Source organism: Taeniopygia guttata, chromosome 4 (genome assembly GCF_048771995.1).
Source record: "Taeniopygia guttata chromosome 4, bTaeGut7.mat, whole genome shotgun sequence".
NCBI lineage: Eukaryota > Metazoa > Chordata > Aves > Passeriformes > Estrildidae > Taeniopygia > Taeniopygia guttata.
This window is the reverse complement of record NC_133028.1, coordinates 15687320-15708014: the sequence shown is the minus strand read 5'-3', so window position 1 is coordinate 15708014 and position 20695 is coordinate 15687320. Positions and strand designations below refer to the sequence as shown.

Below are 20695 nucleotides of genomic sequence, written 5' to 3'. Positions count from 1 at the left end.
CGCCCCTCGCACCGCCCCTCGCACCGCCCATGGCCGGGCGGGGCGGCCCATCCGTGCCGGGGAGAGCAGCGCCGGAGCGGCGGCATGGCGGCACGCAGGGTGCTGGTGTACGGGGGCAGAGGGGCGCTGGGCTCCCAGTGCGTGCGGTACTTCAAGTCCAAGGACTGGGTAAGCGCCGGGCCGGGAGGCGGCGAGGCGGGGAGCCCCGCGGGGGAGCGGCGGTGCCGGGCCGGCGCTCCGAGGCGCGGGCCGCTAACGCGCGTTCCTCTCGCCGCGGCAGTGGGTGGCCAGCATCGACCTGGCGGAGAACGCGGACGCCAGTGCCAACGTGCTGGTGAGAACGACCGACTCCTTCCCCGAGCAGGCCGAGCAGGTGGGTCAGCCGCGGGTGCGGGGCGGCCGGTGCCGGGTGAGGCGGTGGAGCGGCGCCAGCCAAGCTCCCCGGGTGAGCGCGTCCCTTCGGCCGAGCGATGTGCGGAGCTTCCCCGGGTGTGCGCATCCCTTCGGCCGAGCGATGCACTCAGCCTCCCCGGGTGTGTGCGTCTCTTCGGCCGAGCGATGCACTCAGCCTCCCCGGGTGTGCGCGTCCCTTCGGCCGAGCGATGCGCGGAGCTTCCCCGGGTGTGCGCGTCCCTTCGGCCGAGCGATGCGCTCAGCCTCCCCGGGTGTGCGCGTCCCTTCGGCCGAGCGATGCGCGGAGCTTCCCCGCGGGTTTGCGCGTCTCTTCGCTGCCGCCCGCGGTGAGCGAGGCGGCTGCAGGGATGGGTCCGGCTCCACGCAGGAAGCAACAGCGCGGTCGGTGGTGGTCGTACCGCGAACCTCAAGGTCCTTCAGCTTCTGCTCCTCCTTTCTTTTTAATTTGTTGTAATGCCTTTTAACTGGATATGCAGAAAGAGCTTGATCCGGGATATTGGATGCTCAGCACATAAGGCAGTTTTGCTTTGTTTTTATCTTGACTTTTAAAAGTCACAGACTGAACCAGGTGAGTTGTAATGAAGATGGATAAGGACATCTTAAAATGCAACACTTATTTTAAATACCCTAACTTAAAAATGCGTTGTGTGTAAGTAGATGGTATGCTCAAAGCATATGAACCTAAGCCCCAAGGGATCCCTAGGGGAATGCACTGGTTTCCACAAACATGAACGTGGGCGAATCTAAGTCAGCCTAAAAAAGTATTTTGCTTTATTCTCCACAGATAACTTTCATTTTTTACATTTTAAGTTTCAAACCAATATCTGTTACTGATATACTGAATATCTAGCCAATATGTGTTTTTAATATCTACACAGCTACTAAAGCTTTGGAAGAGTAACATAGAATGTTTGCAATACAATTTTCAATACAGTTTTGCAAAAGCTGTTGGTTTTTCTTCACTTGTTGAGAGATGGATTGCTTGCTATTTGCTTTGACAGAGAAAATTCATAGCCAACAACTTCATTACCAGCTGTGAGGTCTTATATTTAAAAGAGAACAAATTATAGATATCTAAAAGTATACAATCTCAAATTTAGTAGCCAGACTCAAACTGATGGTTGTGGTCTATACAGAAGCAATAAAGAAGCTAATCTTTAGTTGTTTTTCTTTTGCTGTCATAAAAGTGACACTAGTAGTCCTAGTCAGACCTGGAGTTTCATTTATTATCCTAAACAACAACATACTTGGAAGAGAACCTGTCAAAAGCAAGTCAGTAATAAGTTTTGTTAACAATAGAGGTAAGGGTCAGGTGTTTCAGCCCTGATGATCACTTATTTCCAGTTACATCAAACACTCTGTGGCTTTCATTCATCTTACTTTCATCTGTAGTTATGTTTCAACACAGTTGTTTAGAGTTCATGAATTGTGAATATTAATTTTCTATAGCTGTTTAAATTGCTGCATCCTGTGTTACTCAAATACATAAGTAGGAAAAAGTAGCTTTAAGGCATTTGTGGTGTTTACCTCTTTATCTTATCAGTCAGGTGTTTTCAGTATGTTCTTTTCTATGTGTTGAAGGTGACAGCAGCAGTTGGAGAACTTCTTGGTGAAGAAAAGGTGGATGCGATCCTGTGTGTAGCAGGAGGATGGGCTGGAGGCAGCGCCAAAGCCAAGTGTAAGCCTTTGGTACAGACATGCTGGTGAAGACATGAATGATATCTGAGAGAAGTCCTTAAAAATGTTTCTTCCTGAGTCCAGAAGAGGACAAAAGCGTGGAAGTACAAAATAGCTTAGTCACAGTGCTTCTTAGTGCTTCTCTGAATTTTTGTGTTCTGTTAAATTTGTGCAGCGCTTAATTTCATCAGTAAGGCTTGTTGATGCACTAATTTTTACCAGAAAGTTTTGATGTGCTTTCTGAAGGAGCTCAGCATTGTTATCTATGAACTGATTTTTGCTGAGATTACCTGTGTCAGGCAAATTACGAAAGACATATTGATGTTGTTTCCTAAATCATTGCTTTATGTGTAAAACCTCAGTTGCTTCCTGCAGCTTTCTGAGCTGTTACTATGCAATACAATATTGGAAGGCACTGCCTAATCATGCTACAGAAAAAACCCTTCAGACTAAAAAAAATTGTACATTTTAAACACGTAATATTCATAATGAAATTTGTACTTTTCCCACTGCTTTAGAGATACAAGAAGAAAAATAGCTTTGTTTTCAGTCTGGAGTGAATCTGGTAAAATGTGTCCCTTTCTTCCCCCTTCTGGTTTGGATGTTACAGGCTCGAAGAGAAAGGAACACAAAAGACATAAATGAATGTTTTACAATGTAGAGGTAGAAAATGGTAGAAAGGATTTTTCATAGTGCCAATGCTCTCTGTGTAACACTGAGGAAATAAGAGTTAAAAGTTTTCCTTTGTCTAATTTCACTAATTCTCTTCCTAATCAGCTTTATACAAAAACTGTGATCTGATGTGGAAGCAGAGTGTTTGGACATCGACTATTTCCAGCCACCTTGCCACAAAACATCTGAAAGAAGGTGGCCTCTTGACTCTGACAGGAGCTCAAGCTGCTTTATCAGGAACCCCAGGTAAAATACTATGCATGAGAGCTGCAGGGACACCAGCAGTTACAGATGGTTGTTTATCTGAGCATTCTTGTTTGTGAAGCAATAGCTTCACACCCCAGTTTCTTGTCATCTAGCACAAATGGGACCCTGCTGCTGAAAGGTGTAAGGAAAGGTACAGGTAGCAGTATTGAATCTCTTGGATCTGTAGAGCAAGCACATAGAATCAGTATTTAAATAGTATTTGACATGTGTTGGTGAAATGTACTTGGCTAGTATATGATACAGAAAAACATTTGGAAGGTAATGAAGACTAGAAGCACACTACAATAGAACTACAGTGCTTAGACAAAGTTCCTATTTGTCTTCTGAAAGACAGAGTCCTTCATTGACCAGTGAAGGTCTGTTGGTGATGACTTAGCTGATTCTGATAACTATGCTTGTCCTGTTCATGTTCTGATTCCAGTCTATCTTTGCTTCAAACATAGATAAGCTTGTTGACTGTTGGCTTTGTCCTCAGCTATTTAATAGGAACTTTATTGCATTTTTAATCTTGCCCCTCAACCATGTTGGTCTGCTTGGAGGAAGAAATCTGGGAGCAATTTAAAACTGAAAAAAAAAGAAAGGCACTGACACACAAACCCACAGGCAGCAAAAGGAAAGTTTGAGACAAATAGTCCTCTTTCCCAAGCTTTTATTAGTGTCATTTCAACAATATTTTTTAAGACACAGATACTAAGATTTTAAACCGTATACAATTCCTGAAGGCTTTGCAAAAATATTCTATATATTTTATAGTTAACAATTAATCTTTTGCTTTTATAGTGGCATCTGTTGTAGTCAAAGATAAAAGGTTTATTTTTGAGAATAAGCAGATGAATAATTTGCAGTGAGCTGCTGACTGACTAGACACAAATGAAAAAAGTAAATTCTGGCAAATTTTCATGGTTTTTGTTTGGGTGGTCTTGGGAGGTAGGAACCACAACACAGGAATCAAAGTGATGAGCCTTCCTGTTTTGAACTAGTTGGTTTCAGCTGGTCTGGATTTTTCTAAAAGTCACAGCAGTGCTTTAGGCAAACACATGCAACTTATTAACAGCAAGAAGAATTGGGAAAGAGTTGTTACTCAACTTTTGCAAATATGCCTTCCTATGATCGGCTGTTCTGGAAGAAATAATCTTTTTCTTGTTTGCTGTTAATGATATTTTTCTTTTCCTATGAGAAAATCTTGCCTTGCATAATGCAAACTGAAGAACACTGAAAATTACATGAATAGTGACAGAAGCAGTTGTGAGTGTGATGTTTGAGAAATGTAGCAGGCATGAAAAGGTTTCTAAGAAGAATTAGAATGTTTGGTTTAAGCAAGATGAGAGAGGACTATGATACACATGTGAATATTTTTGTCATAACAATAAAATAGCCAGTGCTGTCCATGAGTCCGCCTAATAAAAACGGATGTTATATAATACATTTAATTACATTGTAGAAGTATTTCTATTATATTCAAAATACTTCTTTAGGAACATTGGAAAGGGGCTGAATAGCTGTATAGATGGGTAGGAAGGAAGACATTCCGTTGTAGTAGACTTGTTTTCTTAGGTACTTTACCTGTGTCTGGACTTCTTGACAGATGTGTGCCTTGAGACATCTGAGGCCTCTAGCACCCTGATTGTCCAGATCTTGTTCCTGAGCAGTGTGCCTTATGCTCTGATTCGTGCTGCTCTTACACTGCTAAATGCTGGCTTGCCTAGAAAGCAACACTTTTTAGGAAGAAGCTTGCTTTCCCTGAATATTATTTATTAATTTTCTATAATGAGAATTGGGTTTTTTTGTAGCTTTCTCCACAGGGCCTGTCAGATCTGGGATATTGACTAAGTGAATTCCAGATTTGAGAGGGAAGTGAACTGTATCTGTTTGGGTCCAAACTCACAAATACCTAAGTTATATGATGAAAATTAATAGAAGAGTGCCTTATTAAAGTCTATGAGCACTTTACTCTGTTAAATTTGTGAACTTAGCCCTGTAGGCCATACACTTCAGGGTGTATTTGGATAGGTTGACTAAACATGATTGACTTGGTAAGCTGCTTATTTCTGTTAACTGAGTTCTGTGGTAGTTTCTGGATGTCTACTAAAGCCTTTTTATTCATATTAGCATTTTTTCTTTTAATATGTATGCTTTAATATATTTTAAAAGTCTGATTCTTTACTGGCTGTGGTAAGTGGTCTTAATATTCATCAGTCTTTAGTTTCTGTCATGTTACTGCTGATGTTGAGGGCTGTTCTGATAGTGCTCTGATTTGCCTGTTTGTAATTTTTAGGGATGATTGCCTATGGCATGGCCAAAGGAGCAGTGCATCAGCTTTGTCAGAGTCTGGCTGGTGCCAGCAGTGGGCTGCCAGCTGGTTCTGCTGCGGTTGCCATTTTACCGTAAGTGGTTGCTCAGTTGTCTCTGCCTGTGTTGTTTGATTTAACAACTGCTGTAACCTAGAGCCACACAGATAATGTTTGCAGTGTCCTATTCACAACACACAAACAACCTCTCAGACCTACTCACAGGGAAAGGATGCATCTTGAATGGATGAACAAAGAGTTACATAAGTCACCCTAAAAATTATTACATTCTTTTCTTTGCCTTTGAAAAACAGTAGTGGATGTTAGGATTGAAATTTGATTTACTTTTAACCAGTTAAACTGTAGCCATGCATTAACGTGTGATTTCTTTATTTCAGTTTAGGCAGAACTGTAAAAATGAGATGAACTGTTCAGCAAAGTTTTAGCCTTAGTTCTGTAATAATAGTAAGGCAAAGGATTACTTGACAGGTTTTCACTTGATTGAAGATGCTTCTTCATAAGGTCCTGCATGCTTGACTGGTAAAATTAGGTTACTTTGAGGACCTGTAAACCAAAAGAAATTAGCTTGTATTTACCTGCTTTCATTTTTTTGTCAGGAAGGCTAGTAAAAAGTGTATGGCCTAGTAGGGCTTCATTATATTTAATTGTATCAATTCTGTTGTAAAAATTAAAAGTATTTTTCTTGCTGGGTTCATATCTAGTTCAGGATCCAAAATGTAAATCTTTGGAATTCTGTACAGAGATTTGGTACACTACCTGAATTTTCTACTTTTGGTTTTCTCATACACAAACTCAAGACACTTCTTCAGGTCAGACAGGAGTGGCATTATAAGTGTTTGGATAACTGACACCACCTTCTAGAGAGCTTTGTAGGCAGGCAGACACCCAGATCACTGGATTTTTGTGCATGCTGCTCTTGTGTAACTCTCATGCAAATCTCTGTTCTTAAGTGAATTTTTGAGAGGGTAAATACACCTTGGATTGTCAACAGCATTGCAGTGAGGGAGTTCTGGAAAGTTAACCCTTTCATGTCATTGTATGTAGTGTAAATATGTATTGTTAAAGTCAAAACTTCCTATATTTATGCACTTAGTCTCTCGAAAGCATGGATGTAGTGCATGTGTGCTGGTACATGTGAACAGGCTTATTGCTGCTGTTCCCCATCTGCATGAGAGAGGTGGGAGGGGAGCTGCAAGCTGAGTGATGGCTCCAATGGCAGTTCCTCAGCTAGCCAGGGAGCTGGAGTGTTCCTACTTGAAGCCTTAGATATACATTGAAACAAATTACTATATACTGTTAACACACAGGGAGGATGCAAGGGAAATCCATATCCCCTGGTGTAAAAGTCAAGGATACATTACAGCAGTGGATTGAAGCAGATGGTGCTCATCTGAAACAAGATATATAAATAAAAGGCTTGCTTATCTTTTTTAATCACAGGGTTACCTTAGATACCCCAGCAAACAGGAAATCAATGCCTGATGCAGATTTCAGCTCCTGGACACCCTTAGAATTCATTGCAGAGTGAGTATCTGTGGGATAACTAAGCAGTTGCTTGCTGTCCATCTTGCTGCTGGATCTCAGTGCCTGTTCTTTTTAAATAGCTGTCTTGGATCTGGGTGGAATTTTTTCCTCCATCGTTTTATTGGGTATCTTTCTAAATCACACTGGGTTTAATTGCACAGGCTTCCTAACTGGAGAAAATTATCTTAACTCCATCAACTTCAGCTTCTCTACATGAGTTATTCCAGCAAGGAAGACAGCCTTAAGCAGCTGGAAGCTGGAGAATTTCCTAAAGCCTGTAGACAAATTAAATTGCAGACAGCAGGTGCAGGAGACACCTGGCTTACAGATAAACTGCAAATAAGCATGTCAACTTGTGTGGGATTCTTTTTCTTTTAAACACATTTTGCTGCCCAGTTTATGGCACATTAGTTCAGTTCTCTCAACTGGCAACATTTCTACTCTTGTTCAGAAGAACTCAGTGCAGATTTTTTTTTTTTCTTCACTATCCACAAAAACTTGTCCTGAATGATGCTGAAATTTCAACCGTAGCTTATGTAATGGCAGGCTGAGATTATCTGCCTTACTATTCTCATTCCTCAGGGTTAGAGAAGGTGCAGCATGAATATTGCCTTCAGCCGTGTGATGGGAAGTAGCAGAATTTTTGTTGAGGGTGAACTCACCTTTTAAAAGTCTTTTAGAACTGACAGTGGAATTGAATTTTCCTATTGCTCACTGTTCAGAGGGTAGTTTAGTTCTGACATCAGATTTCCATTTTTGTAAATTTTTTTAAGGTGTATGCCAGAGATGGAAATGGCTTTATTTGCATCTGTTTAGTTTAAGCTTCTGCAGTTGTCGTATGAGGCTCTTTAAAACAGGCCCCATCAATTGAATTTAGCTGGCCTGAAAATGTTCAGAAAAAGATCCCTAATTTATTGTGCTCCAGGGACAGCTTAGCTAGATGTTGGAGTGTTGAAAATTCATTTAAGTTGAACTTTTAAATAATTTATTCTTACAGGAGAATTCAGTTGATTGGTTTGTTTTGTTTCTAATTCCCTAAAGCTTAACCCCAGTGCTCTGAAAACTGAAAAGCCTCACTGAGCAACATCAGCATCTCTTGGCAACATCTGCATCTTGAGAATGACACAGGAAATCCTTTCCCATATGGCACTTGGGTTTTGTGCCCCAGAAACTCTTGTTGGATAGTGGGATGTTCCAACATGACAGTTGCTATGTGTGCATTATTGGAAGGGCTGAAGGACTTGTAATAATAATAAAAAAATAGAGTTCTCTAGTCTATTTTGAGTATTTTGAGGAAGGAGATTATGTTGTGTTTTGATAAGGAGTCCCCTGTTCTGGTACCTAGAAGTTGTCCATCTTACTCAGCACTATTTTGGATGTCTGAAGGCTTTTTTCCTCCCACTGAGACCACTTTCAAAGTTAAATATCAAAATGTTATAATGGCCAGTTGCAGAGTAATGAGTTTAGCAACTCTATTCTAGCCATAAAACTGTATTTCTTTTATATATATGCTATAAAGGCAACTAAAATAGCTCCTCCTTCCCCTTTTCTAATTTTTTTTTAGTGGGGAAAAACCTAACGACTCTGACATTTTAAGCTCCTGGCCTTTTTTTGTGAGATATTTTGGAAATCAAGTGTGCTCAAATGCCCCTTGGATTTCTCTGTGCCCTCTGTACAGTTCTGAGGGTCTGAATCCAGTGATCACATCGCATAGAAATCACTAGAGAGAACAGTAGGAAAAGAAGGAAAAGTAATAGGCTTGTATTTTATTCTTCCTGTCAATATACAGGAAGAATAGTAGTTGTAGTTTTGATAGTAGTTGTAATATTTTTGTTCTCCCTCACCCTATTTTATCCATTTATTTTAAAACAGAACCTTTTATGAGTGGATAACAGGAAAGGATCGACCAAGCTCTGGCAGTCTAATCCAGGTGATAACTACAGGTGGGAAGACTGAGCTAGTTTCAGCAGCACATCTTTGATGTCAATTTAAAGTGATGAAACTTCAGCAAAGGAGAAGCTGTGGAAAATCTGTCCATCAGTATGATTTGAATGGTCTTCTGTGTCCAGTGTTTGTAGTTATGCCATGAATGGAACCAGATTTCAAGTAATATTTCTGTGTTGTCACTTGTGAGCTATCAGCATTTGTTTACCAAATAATGCCAACTTGTCTCTAAATGAAAGCTGCAGGCTTTAAAGTCTGTAGATGTCCTGAGCATTATATGGCAACTTACCTGTTTTCTGTGAAATGGAAATCATGCTTAACCACATCATTGTGATTACATACAAAATGGTTGGATTTTTTTTCTGTCAGTAAGTGTTTCTGGCAAATTACTATGAATCTTTGACTTTTGTCTTTTTCTGTCTGGGAATATAACCCCACTCCTGCATATTATGTTGGCTGTAGCCATGGGGAGCACTGCAGTCATGTATCGTGTCCTAATCATGTAATACTTTTCTTGTGAATGTTCCACTTGAGTTAATGAAGCTGAATAGAGATTACTCACTTGAAAAGGAATTCCTAATTTGCCTTACAGTTCATAAGCTGCTCTCAGGCCTACAGTTATAGAATAGAACAGTTATTCTGTCAAATGAATAGTATGTCTTTCTCTTAGTCATGATGGTTCTTGACTTTTTCAAAAAGCAAAGTGCCGTAAAGTAGTAGAAAAATTATACATGCACTTGAAAATGGAACTTTTTGTGCTAAATAAATGTATATTGTTTTATGTGCTGGGCTGTCTCTATTACTTGTAATCCCAATATCTTGATAACATTTTAATTGGTTTAATTGAACACACAGTTCAGTCATGGTAAAGGACTTAATTTTTTTACTTATTTAATTCTGATTGAGATGCATAAAATACATTTTGTGTGTGCTGAAGATCTGCTAGCCATGCATAGAGGCAGGCCTTCAGCTGGGGCAAATGTTTCCTTAAATCCAGCCATGTTACATGGAAATACAATTCAGATAAAGAGTGCAAGCATTACCTGTTCTGAGCACAGACGTACATGGAATCAGTTCTATTGGATTTTTGGGAACATCTTGAAAGCAATTAAATATGCAAAGTTGTGTGTATGTTCTCCCTCTGCACTTTTCTGTTTTTATTAACTTCAGGGCTATGTTGGGGAAGGATTTACTGCCATGAGTCAGGAAACATTTCCTCTCTTCCCACTGGAAAAGCTCACATGTGCCCATGTTAATTTCAGCATAGAATGATTGTCTGTTTTGCTATGACTCTCTCTTTACTTGTTTTGTTTTGCTGGATGCACAGGTAGAGGGGAATTCTTCTGTCCTGTCAAACCAGGATGTCAATTTTTAAATCTGCTTTTGATTTTAAGTGAAAAGCTTGCAATTTGCTGCTGCACCTGTGTTTTCTACAGGCTCAGAGTACAGACAAGAACTGCAAGGGACTGGCTGGGAATGAAACTGTAGGGTGCTACTCAATCATTCTGGAAAAGTGGGTAACTATCATAGTGTTAAAGCATAATTGTGAATGCAAGACATCTGGATTAACTTTCATCAGTTCGCAGGTATGAGCAGAAAGATACAAAAATGACATCATTGAAGCTGGAGAATGACAATAGAGGTGAGTGTATGGCAATGAGCCAAGTGTCTGACAAGCTTGCTGCTGAAGGTGAGATTTAACCTGAGGAGTTTGATGTTGAAGAGGCTTTTTGTGGCCAGTTTCATCCTGTATCTCCAAACTTTATTTCCTTCAGCTGGCCCAAAGATCTGGTGGCGCTGTATTGAGGAGCAGAGATGTGTCTGTGTGCTTGTGTTCCATATGGATGAACTCTCTGCAGTGCCCACACACTACTAATGGAGACTGTAGTCCTGTTGTGAAGATTTTCACAGAATTATGGCATGGTTTGGGCTGCAAGGGAACTCTGAAGATCGTCTAGTCTAACCCCTCCATCAGGCAGGGATATCTTACTGCTTATTACAGAAATAAGTACATGATGAATTTCCACTCCAGTGTTGATGAGAACTTCTGAATTGCTCATATTTTACTTTTGTGTGGCATGATTACCAACACTGTACTATGGCAGAAGTTAGAAGCTTATCCTCCTTTAATTTAGGGAATGTAATATTTATTAATTTCTTATATATATTAAGCAACTACATTTATCATGTTTTTTACTTGGGACTGTAGAGACATTGTAGCACTAAAAAATTCATATGCACAGAGCCTGTTTAGTAGGGCATTTTTCTATGCAACCTTCCTTCAAAGATGCATCTACTATTTACTAAGAAGGAAGTCAAGTGCTGTCTGGTGAAAAATAAAACACAAATTATGCCAGATCAGTCCTGCTTACCCTGCAGCCCCTTTGCACTCAGCATTCTGGGTTTCAGAGATGTAATATTGTTTAAAAATAAATATTTCTAGAACAGAGCCAACGCACCTTGGAGAAGATGGTGCAGTTGCATGGTCCAGCCATACACACAGTTCCAGTCTCCCCAAACAGGGATGGCTCTTGCACATGGCATCTGAGACAAAGGTGCAGAGACAAAACATGGCTTTCTCAGAAGGCCAGGGCAGCTGGGACAAGCCTGCTCTCTATGAATGGGGTTTGTTCCTACTGGTTTAGAGAAAGATCTTTAGTAGAGCGCAAACAAAAGAGGCTTGTACAGTAGTACATCAATAGTATGGTTATAAATCCAAAGACCTCTGAACAGCTGTTTTTGACATGCCAAGTGTTAAGTGGGTTGGAACCTGAGCTGCTGTGTGGACTGTGGCTGCTGTTCTGCAGACCCTGACCAGGTCCAGTCCCCTTGCTTTGCAGTACCTTTTGTTCATTGCTGGACTGAGTCTATAATGTCTTCAGAGTTCACTGGAAAGTGAGGTTTACATATTTTACCAACAGGTATAATTTGTTTAGTTATATTTTCATGAGAAAATCAGTTTTCTACCAAATACCTAGCAAAAAATTGCCACGAAACGAACATTTAGAATCATGTCCGCTTCTAAGGAAAAGAGAAAAGTTTTCAAATACAATAATAGCTGAATCATTCAGCATGTCCGGTTCTACTGTAACCCAAAATTGCACTTTGAAATCTTTTGTTGAAGCATGTGTAGGTTATTTTTTTTTTTAATAGTGGAATGAAAATTACTACCACAAAAAGAAGTAACATTTATTATCCTTTTTCTTCGTTGTATTGGCTCACTGGAAGAAAGCAGATGGGGACTGTAATAGCATGTGGAGATGCTTCAGACTAACCCTTGCAGTGTTGAACAAGGTGAGAAGTAGGCAGACATCTGAAAGGCATTGCAGAAGTCAATAGCAAGTGTCACTTGAGATTTAGATGTCTGTTATTACTGCATTTCCTGAAACACCCTGTTCTGAAGGGTTTGCTCTATAAATACGGGCGGTCTCAACAGGGTCTGTGGGGGCTCTCGGCTCTGATCACAGACTCCCACGGCTGAGCAGGGCTGATCCTCAGCAGTGCCAGCAGAGGGCAGAGACTTCCACTGCATTGGGGAGATTTCTCTACTGCTAAGGAATATCTTTTTATCAGCCAGGATTTTAACCATGCCACAGCCAAAAGAGGCTCATCCCCTTTTTTTGCTTTAGTGCTCGCAGTCTGACGTTTCTGGCTTTTCCTGCACCAAGCACATTCAGCCTACTCCATGTACCAGTTTTAGAGACCACTCCATCAGCTTCAAGCAGAGCAAACCAAAAAACAGCAACAAACCCCAGCAAACACCACCACCACTGACACACAGACACACACACACACAAAGAAACCCCAACAACAGCAATAAAAAAGGAGCCAAGGCTGTGAAGGGAGCCCCACATCAGGATGTACCATTGCTGTTGGCATGTTAGCAGCCAGTGGAATGACCATCAATATTCTGCAACACAGCTTTAAGGGCTTGGATGCAGTATGAATAGAAACAGGTTATTTAACTGCTGTGCTGCACATAAGAGTATGAGAATTTCCTAACCCAAGCAAAAAAAGGAACTGTTCAGACTGGACTGATATTAACAAAGAGGTGGAATTTGGAGACATAAAAATTAATTACTATGGGGTTTTGAGTATTAAGGTTTTAACTCCTTTGCCTATGAAATGAAGGTATGTATAATATTTTTTTTAAAGTTATTTAGGAGGGAACAAAAAGTAGCAAGACACAGAATTGTGATTTCAATAGTTTAATATTCATTATCCAGTGCCTTCTGTAGATATGAACTACACCACTATTCTTAATATTTTCTTTGTATAAACTTCCTCTTAAGCACTTTCTAAGTACATACTGGGATGTTCTTACAAATGGAAGGCTTAGTAAAACCTTAAGATTGAAGCCCCTGGTTTCTGCTCCTGCTTTGGCTACTGGTCTGGTGGAAGAATTTGAATACATCTCTCCACTTGTGCCTCATATCCCAAATATATATGAGATCATTTTATAGTGTGTTGAGATCTATTGATGCATTAGAACATATGAATAAAACATAGAAGCTCAAAATTCATTGAACTTAATGTAAAATTGTGACCACAACCAACAGTCATATCCCTTTGTTACTAGCAGTCAAATTTGTGATTTGCAAAAGAAGTGCTGTGTCAAAGACTGCCTCAGCCTGGTAGTTTGGACATCACTTACCTGTGTATGTGGTAGTATGTAGTGATATTTTCTCTCCAGTACAACAGCCATTAATTGTTCATGACTATCACAGCTGGAATTTAAAAATACCTTGTTGATTTTAATTTTGAACAAACCAATTACTCTTTCTGTCAATCATTCCTTACATTTCAGTGAGACAAGGCTGAGATAATAAAAGAAATGGGCCTCATAGTAAATTCTGTCCCTATGAGTTAGTGTGATGTTTAACATTTTTATTTAAGACTATACACAAATATCACCTGAATGAAAAGGGTTTCTTGGGGTCCCAGGAAGATATTTTTTTCCAGTTGTTGAGATCCTTGACATCCATATGTTCAGATGTCCAGATTTTTTTCCACTCTCCATTAGAACAATGACCAGACTCCTAAACTGCCAGTTTCTAGTTTTCAAAATCTGTGAATCATATCCTGGGCAGCAGGGCATAGCTATGTATGCCCTAAGTGCCTCATGCCTACATGGTTGCACTAATCAAAAAAATCAGTCCATAATTCAGCAGGTGTTAATGACCTACTTTATCCACATTATCTGATAAATAACTTTAACATGACTAAATGAATAACAGATTTTCATTTTCTTTACAGCCCCCCAAAAACTTCCTGTTTGCAAATTCAGGCCTCTCTTCTACCAGAGTGTTACTCTGCAAGCCTTTACACCATCTGTATAGTTAGCATGTAGGAAACCATGCTATTAGCAATATGAGGCCACACAAATGTGTAAAAACATGTATCCTCCCCCTTCCCCAGTCTCAGCTTCCCTTGGTTTTCCCCTGTGGAGTAGTCTCTCAGACCAAATTTGCTCTGAGAGGTGTCAGGCAGTGTAGGAGGTTGAGGTTCTGTGCTTCTAATGGTTTTCTCCCCCACTTTGCCTGCTGGTTTTCCTGCTGCTCTGTCCCCTGGTGCCCCTGCTCGCAGCGCCTCGCCGGGGGTGGGCTGAAGGCTCATCCAACGCGATCACAGCCACGCTCCATGTCCTGCTGCAGGGGGGTTTATCTTCATCCTGCTGGTAGAGAAGGGCATAAGTCATGCTTAGCATATACATGTCTTGAGTGCTGTAGATAAAGGCATGGACATCATGTACAGCAGAAATGGAGTGGGGAGGACGGATTATTATTGTAGGAATGTTTAGCTGGCACGCAGTCATGGATGCACTTAAGAATTTTTTCTTGGTGGTTATTAGGAAAGGCCAAGTGGTGTTTTCCTGTATAGACAGAAGACAGTATGAAATACTCTTTGAAGGGGCAAGGACAATTTCCCAGCTGTGGGCTGCTTGCTGGGCACTGGGTACAGCAGGTAGCTGGGCAGCACTGCAGCATGCCCAGGCATGTGGCTTCTGCAGCCCCTGGTCACCAGGGCTAAACAAATAGGTGGACTCAAAGTAACAGAGGTGGAAAACAGTAGAAAGCAAGAGTTGAATTTTCAGACAAGGTAATAGTTAATTCTTTCATGAGGACCTTTTGAAATACTGTTTAAAATTGGAACAGAACAGGAATTGTCACTCTTGAAGTGTCCAGTCATTTCCAGTAGGGGCTGAGTTTTCAAATTAACATTTTCTCCTTAACTCTTGGGCTTTTACTTAGTAATTTGCTAAAACCACTGGATTTCAGATAAGGGGATACACCTCTGGTTTGTCTAGCTTCTGTTTCACAATAGTTAAATGGTTAAAGTCAATACTTTCTGTTCAGGAAAATATATTAGATGCATGTGCTGTTATATACATCTTCTACAACAAAATTACTTAGGTAAATACCTTGAGTATTAAGACTTCTAAAAGCTGTAGCAAATTTAAGTTACATCCCATCATTTAATGCATTAATTTCACCTTAACTATAGTCAACAGGGAACAGATGAAGACAGAGCAACTCCTTTGTGTAGGATTGCATTATGTGGATTTCATGCAGAGATTCTGACTGCAGCTGAACATGTCATAATGAAGAAAATTCCTAATGTTAGGGTTTTTTTCCTATAATACTTTTCCCTGAGGGTGGCATTTACAGGGTAATTTTGAAGTTCAGCAGGAAAAAAGAAGGATTGATCTTAAGTAGTTTTGTTCCACTTACTCATTGTTAAACTTAATATTCTTTGTTCTGTTCAGGTTTTTTAAGATCTCAATCAAAAACATTTTATGTGAGGCATGATTCCAGCCACTGTGATTATAGGTTTCTTTGGATTGCTGAGCAAAGTGGAAGTGTTAACAAGAGAGGGTCTCTGATGTGGGTGAAGTTATGCTAGAGCTCTAGAGCACAGTCTGTTCTGATGGATAACAAGAGGGAACAGCACTGGATGATGCTGTGGATATTGAAGACTGGGATAAAATGGATGAGTGAAATAAGAACAAACATGGACATGAGAAAGAAGGGGTTACTCTTCAAACTGAAGGTAAGAATACAAGCCCAGAACACCAGTATATGCCAAGAAGTGGAGCTGTACGAGGCCCCTGTTTTCATATTGAATAACAAAGCAAACCTAAGATTGTACTAGCACTAGTTTTCAGGGTTTTGTGTGAAGATATCAACATCACACTGAAGGACCAATGTGTGGCAGCAGCTCTCTGGCCACACAGAGCAACGCATAATTTTCCCAGGCATTGTCCTGGGAAAGTCTGTGAGAAGATCAGAGAAGAGAATGATAAACAATTCTTATCTTCACTTGCTGCACCTGTTGTTGTGAACATGTGGAATGTGTTATGGAGATTTGTTTACCAAAGGGTGGTTTCTTAATTAGCCAATGGTGATGGTGTTTGGACTGGAGGACCAATTAGGTCCACCTGTATTGTAACTGTCTGTGAAAGCAATGAGTTTCTTAGTAAGTATAGGATAATAAAGTGATTGATCAGCCTTCTGTGAATCATGGAGTCAATGCTAATCATTACCTGGCTGGGGTCCGGTGATGACACCAATATTCTAGGTAAAGACGGAAATCATGGATATATGTCCAAGTGGGGGAAAACTTGAGAGATGTGATTATGAGTTAACAATTAGCTAAAACAAGCATGAATTTTAGCAAATTATTTTCTTCTGTTGCTTGATTTATTCTATGGTCCATGTCCAATGCAGTTGAAATTATTAGCCAGGTGATAGAAAAAATCCACCTGTTCCATCAGAAAACATGAAATTTTACCTCCTGATTTGTATTTCCTGAACAAACAAAGTTATCTTTATTGCTAACTTCAGGAAAAAACACTCTGCGAATGTTGGGTGGATAAGAAAGTGGTTGTATGGTCACATCCAGAGGGAAAAGAGAAAGCTTTGGAGTTACCTAATTGTGCCCTTCTGGCACCTAAAGGGATTCTACAAGAAAGGTGCAGAGAAACTATTTAGAAGAGCATGTGAGGACAGGGCAAGAGGGAATGGTTTCAAGTTTTAAGAGTAGGTTTGGTATTAAGAGGAAATTCTTTAGGATGAAGGTGCTGAAGTACTAAAACAGGTCACCCAGAGAAGCTGTGGGTGCTCCATCCTTGGAATGTTCAAGGCCAGATTGGATAAAGCTCTGATGTACTTGGTCTAGTGGAGGGTGTCCCCACCCATGACAGGAGGGTTAGAACTTTGTGGTCTTAAAAATCCCTTCTAATCTTGGCCATTCTGTGATTCTCCTTGTGCTAATGCAGACCTCCCCCAGTCTGTCATGAATTACACTGTTTTTCAGAACAGCCTGCTGTTTTGATGGGAGCCTTCTCCAGCCATAAAAAATTAATATTAAAAGACTATCAAGTATTTATTGGTAGCATAAGTTGTGATTTGGATTAAAACATATAATGTGATTTCACTGAACCTAGGGAAATAAAAAGGTTTGCATTCTAAAACCTGCTTGTACCAGGAGATGGAACACTTGGAACACCACTGCAGAAATTAAAAACGTTGTTCTCACTGTCAGCATCTTCTTACTACAAGAAGTTACAATTACTAAGTGTCCTTTACAATAATTTACAGAGAATATAATGCCAAAGTTTGGGACATTTTAAGGAGTGCAAGAGATGAAGTTCAGTCTTCTTTCAGTTCTTTCCATTTTTACGAAAGACATTCAGATAACTTGTCATAACCAGTATGAAATATCACATGGGGTAAGACTGAATGTAGCTATCAATGCATTGGTCATGAAACTGGCATTTAGAGTTCTCGGTGCCCTAAGAACTGAATGTTTCCCACTGCTTCTAGCTTAATAACCTGAAGTTATAAAATGTTTCATGGCAAGCGCAGTGAAAATGAAACTACAAAATGTCCAGTATGTTGCTACTCACAATTGATCTTACGCTGTCAAGAGCCCCATCTATGGAACTGTTTGGAGTCAGTATTCAAAAGCCAGCTTGTCTTCCATTCGCTGAAAAATGAGGGTTGGTAAATCAAACATTTCACTTGTATTTTGGCTAATCAGATCTTTTTTGTCAAGTGAGCAGGTGTAAGGTAGAAAAATTTGATCTTACAAGTTTCAAATCAGATTCTAGCAGTGTTAAAGTCCCATCTGTGATTCTTTTTAGCCAGTGGCACTAATTTTAGGCATGCCAAAGGCAAACATCTTCAAAAACATATATTTCTACCTGTACAAAGTCGTGAAGTCCCTACAGACCCTGATGCTTTAGTGACATCCCCTGCCACCCAGTCGAGCCAGATGTTTCCAACTGGAATACAGATTAGTTTTAGATTAACCCAGATATGGCAAAAGTGCAGGCATCATAGGTCAAGGTTCAGCCTGAGCTATTTACTATACTTAAAAACAGTTTTTAAAAAATTGATCACTAATCACCTGCAATCTTATCTGAAATGCCTCTCAGAGGCTCAGAGTGTTCAGAAAGGAACAGGACCAAAGAAAATATGCATATTCAGATAATTTTTATTCTAGTTGCAGTTGAAGATTAGTGTCTCAATTAGTATGCTTGTTTCTGACACAATTTCATCTCTTTCTTGCTCTTCTAGTGCTTGATTCTAAAATTCTTTGCCAAAGTGGCCTATACTGCTCACAGTTGGAAACAGAATGCCAAGACAGATGGACTTTGGCTGTGGTGTAATATGCTAGTTCTTACTTTTTTTGCATTTTTATCTCACTGCTTAAACAGACAGAGTCAACATAGAAATTGGAATAAGGTTCCAGTCATTAGATCTATGAGGTTTTGGATCAACTTTTTCAGTGGGATTAGAGAGAGGTAAAATACTGTCCTGTGTACTAGGTGGAGCTTGTTACATTTGTGTTTTGTGATGTGACCATGTGTGACATGAAGGGCAAGCCTTGCTAATCCTAGGAGCTTTCTTCATTTCAATGTTTTTTATGTAGAATCCCCCAACACTCTTCTCCTTACGAGTCTCTTTTGCACCTCTGGAAACTAGGAATAAGGCTGTTTAGAGATGATGAGATGAGTGCTGGCAGTAGAGATAGCAACAATCTGCCTTTCTCTTGAGAATAAAACAACAAGATATATTCACTTGATGGCAGATGTCAAGTCATGGAAATTACAGATTAAAAATAATTTATGTAGGAAACATATTTTACATCTCTTGACTTCTATTTTGAAAGACTGTCACATTAAAGTACCATCATATAAATGCATCATGGGAGCAAAGAATATGAGAAAGGCTGTGCACTAACAATGACCTACATCCTGGGGCATACCAAAGCTTCAGCAAAATCAGACAACATCTTCAGAGTGGCCATTTAACTGTCAGCCACATGATTTGTAGCTGGCTGCAGTAAGAACAAAAATGTAGCATGTTAGACACACATTACAGAGGAAGAAAAAAAGCAAAATAAATTGGCATCACTGAAGTTTTTTTTCAGATTTTAACTTGAAAGTGGGGAATTCCCATTCACACTACCAATTTAATTGCAAACTGTTTATATAGGAAGGGCTCACTTTTTTTTTTTTTTCACTTCGTCTGAAGGAAAAAATAAGTGCAGATATGAAAAGCACAGGTTAAAAATAAGTACCACATACAGGGGAGCACAATATCTTAATTGCCTGTAGACTGTCAACTGAAACAGATAGAGATTAACTCTGAGCTAAGGCAAGAGGCACAGCTATGAACCAGCTCTGGCCCTTGAGAAACTACAATTATTTTGTGATTAGTGTCTCTTCAGTCTTTAAACTACTTGAGGTTCTTCTTGCTGATTCTGCCCAGCCACTACAATCCCTATGATCAGTGGATTTCAGGTGTCTCTTCAATGCTGTCCCTTTAGTGTCTTCCTTCCTGAGGCTTCATTCTTGCCTTGTGGAGTGCTGGGCAAAGTTTCACAGGGAGGGGGAACCATCAGCTTGGAAATGTGTTTCTGGCTCTCTCTGCTGAGGAGAGGGAAACAAATTCTGATGTGATGAAGCATCATGTCTGATGTGCAATCAGTACTGGTTTTCTTTTTTTTAAAGGAAACCTGCTCTGTGTCAGAGAATGGGGGGGAGTAGCCATTGGTGTGTGGGCAGACACTTCAGGGGTGGGAGCACAGACAGCTGGTATGTTGAAGATATCTGTGGGAGAACTTGTAGACCACTGAGACTTGTAGACTGCTCTAAGAAATGTTGCTGCAGTATGTCATTGCTGGTCATGCAGTATCTGATTCTAACAGTGTGTCTGCTCTGCCCTCGTAAGCAGCAGTACTGTACTTGGGTAGTCTGTCTTTTCCTCAACAAGGACACTGGTTTTTATAAGGTCAGGAGATAGGATTAAAAAAGAAAAGAACTTCAGTAATTATAAAAATCTTTTATTTACTTGCATTTCTCCATGAAATATTTCTGCTGTTACCAATGTTTTGAATGATGGTTTACAGTCATGAAGAGAACTGTTCCACTTCTGTCACAGCTGAAGTGTATCTAAGTTCCCTGCCTCTAGTCCTTAAAGCCAGGCACTGCTCTGGTACTTTGTTGGTAGTTTTTTTAACCATCCCTCCTATTATTAATACCCGGAGAGAAAGGCAACAATGTTTTGCTCCTACCATGCACAGCCTTGTCAGACAAAGGTAAATGTAAACAACAGCCTATTCTGTGAGCCTTATATTGCCCTCTAAGCTTGTATTCTTTGGGATGGACCTGGATGGTAGTTTTCTAGGTCCTCCTTTTCCTCTTTGAAGATGGGAGTAACACTGGCATTCCTCCAGTCATCAGGCACCTCTCGCATTCTCCATGATTTTCCAAAGATGATGGAGAGTGTCTTAACAACATTCTGTCAGCACCCATGGTGCATCCCATCAGGGCCCATGGATTTATGGGTGTTGAATCTGTCTAGCTGATCTCTAATCCA

General features: G+C 40.2%; 1 protein-coding gene across 1 annotated transcript; it reads left to right on the top strand.

Annotated features, from left to right (window-relative positions):
* The first annotated feature begins 10 nt into the window (after positions 1–10).
* On the top strand, positions 11–9588 carry QDPR (quinoid dihydropteridine reductase). Its single transcript, XM_002193889.7, has 7 exons — positions 11–168; positions 281–373; positions 1996–2092; positions 2869–3009; positions 5306–5414; positions 6780–6863; positions 8736–9588. The coding sequence occupies exons 1-7, from the start codon at positions 85–87 to the stop codon at positions 8842–8844; spliced, it is 717 nt and encodes a 238-aa protein (XP_002193925.5). The 5' UTR covers positions 11–84; the 3' UTR covers positions 8845–9588.
* The last annotated feature ends 11107 nt before the right edge of the window (positions 9589–20695 follow it).

What these genes read in the sequence shown, in the direction of transcription:
- QDPR (XM_002193889.7), top strand. Translation starts at nt 85, where the DNA reads ATGGCGGCACGCAGGGTGCTGGTGTACGGGGGCAGAGGGGCGCTGGGC. An exon ending in ACTTCAAGTCCAAGGACTGG is followed by an intron (nt 169 to 280) that starts GTAAGCGCCGGG and finishes TCGCCGCGGCAG; the next exon opens with TGGGTGGCCAGCATCGACCT. An exon ending in TGCTTTATCAGGAACCCCAG is followed by an intron (nt 3,010 to 5,305) that starts GTAAAATACTAT and finishes TGTAATTTTTAG; the next exon opens with GGATGATTGCCTATGGCATG.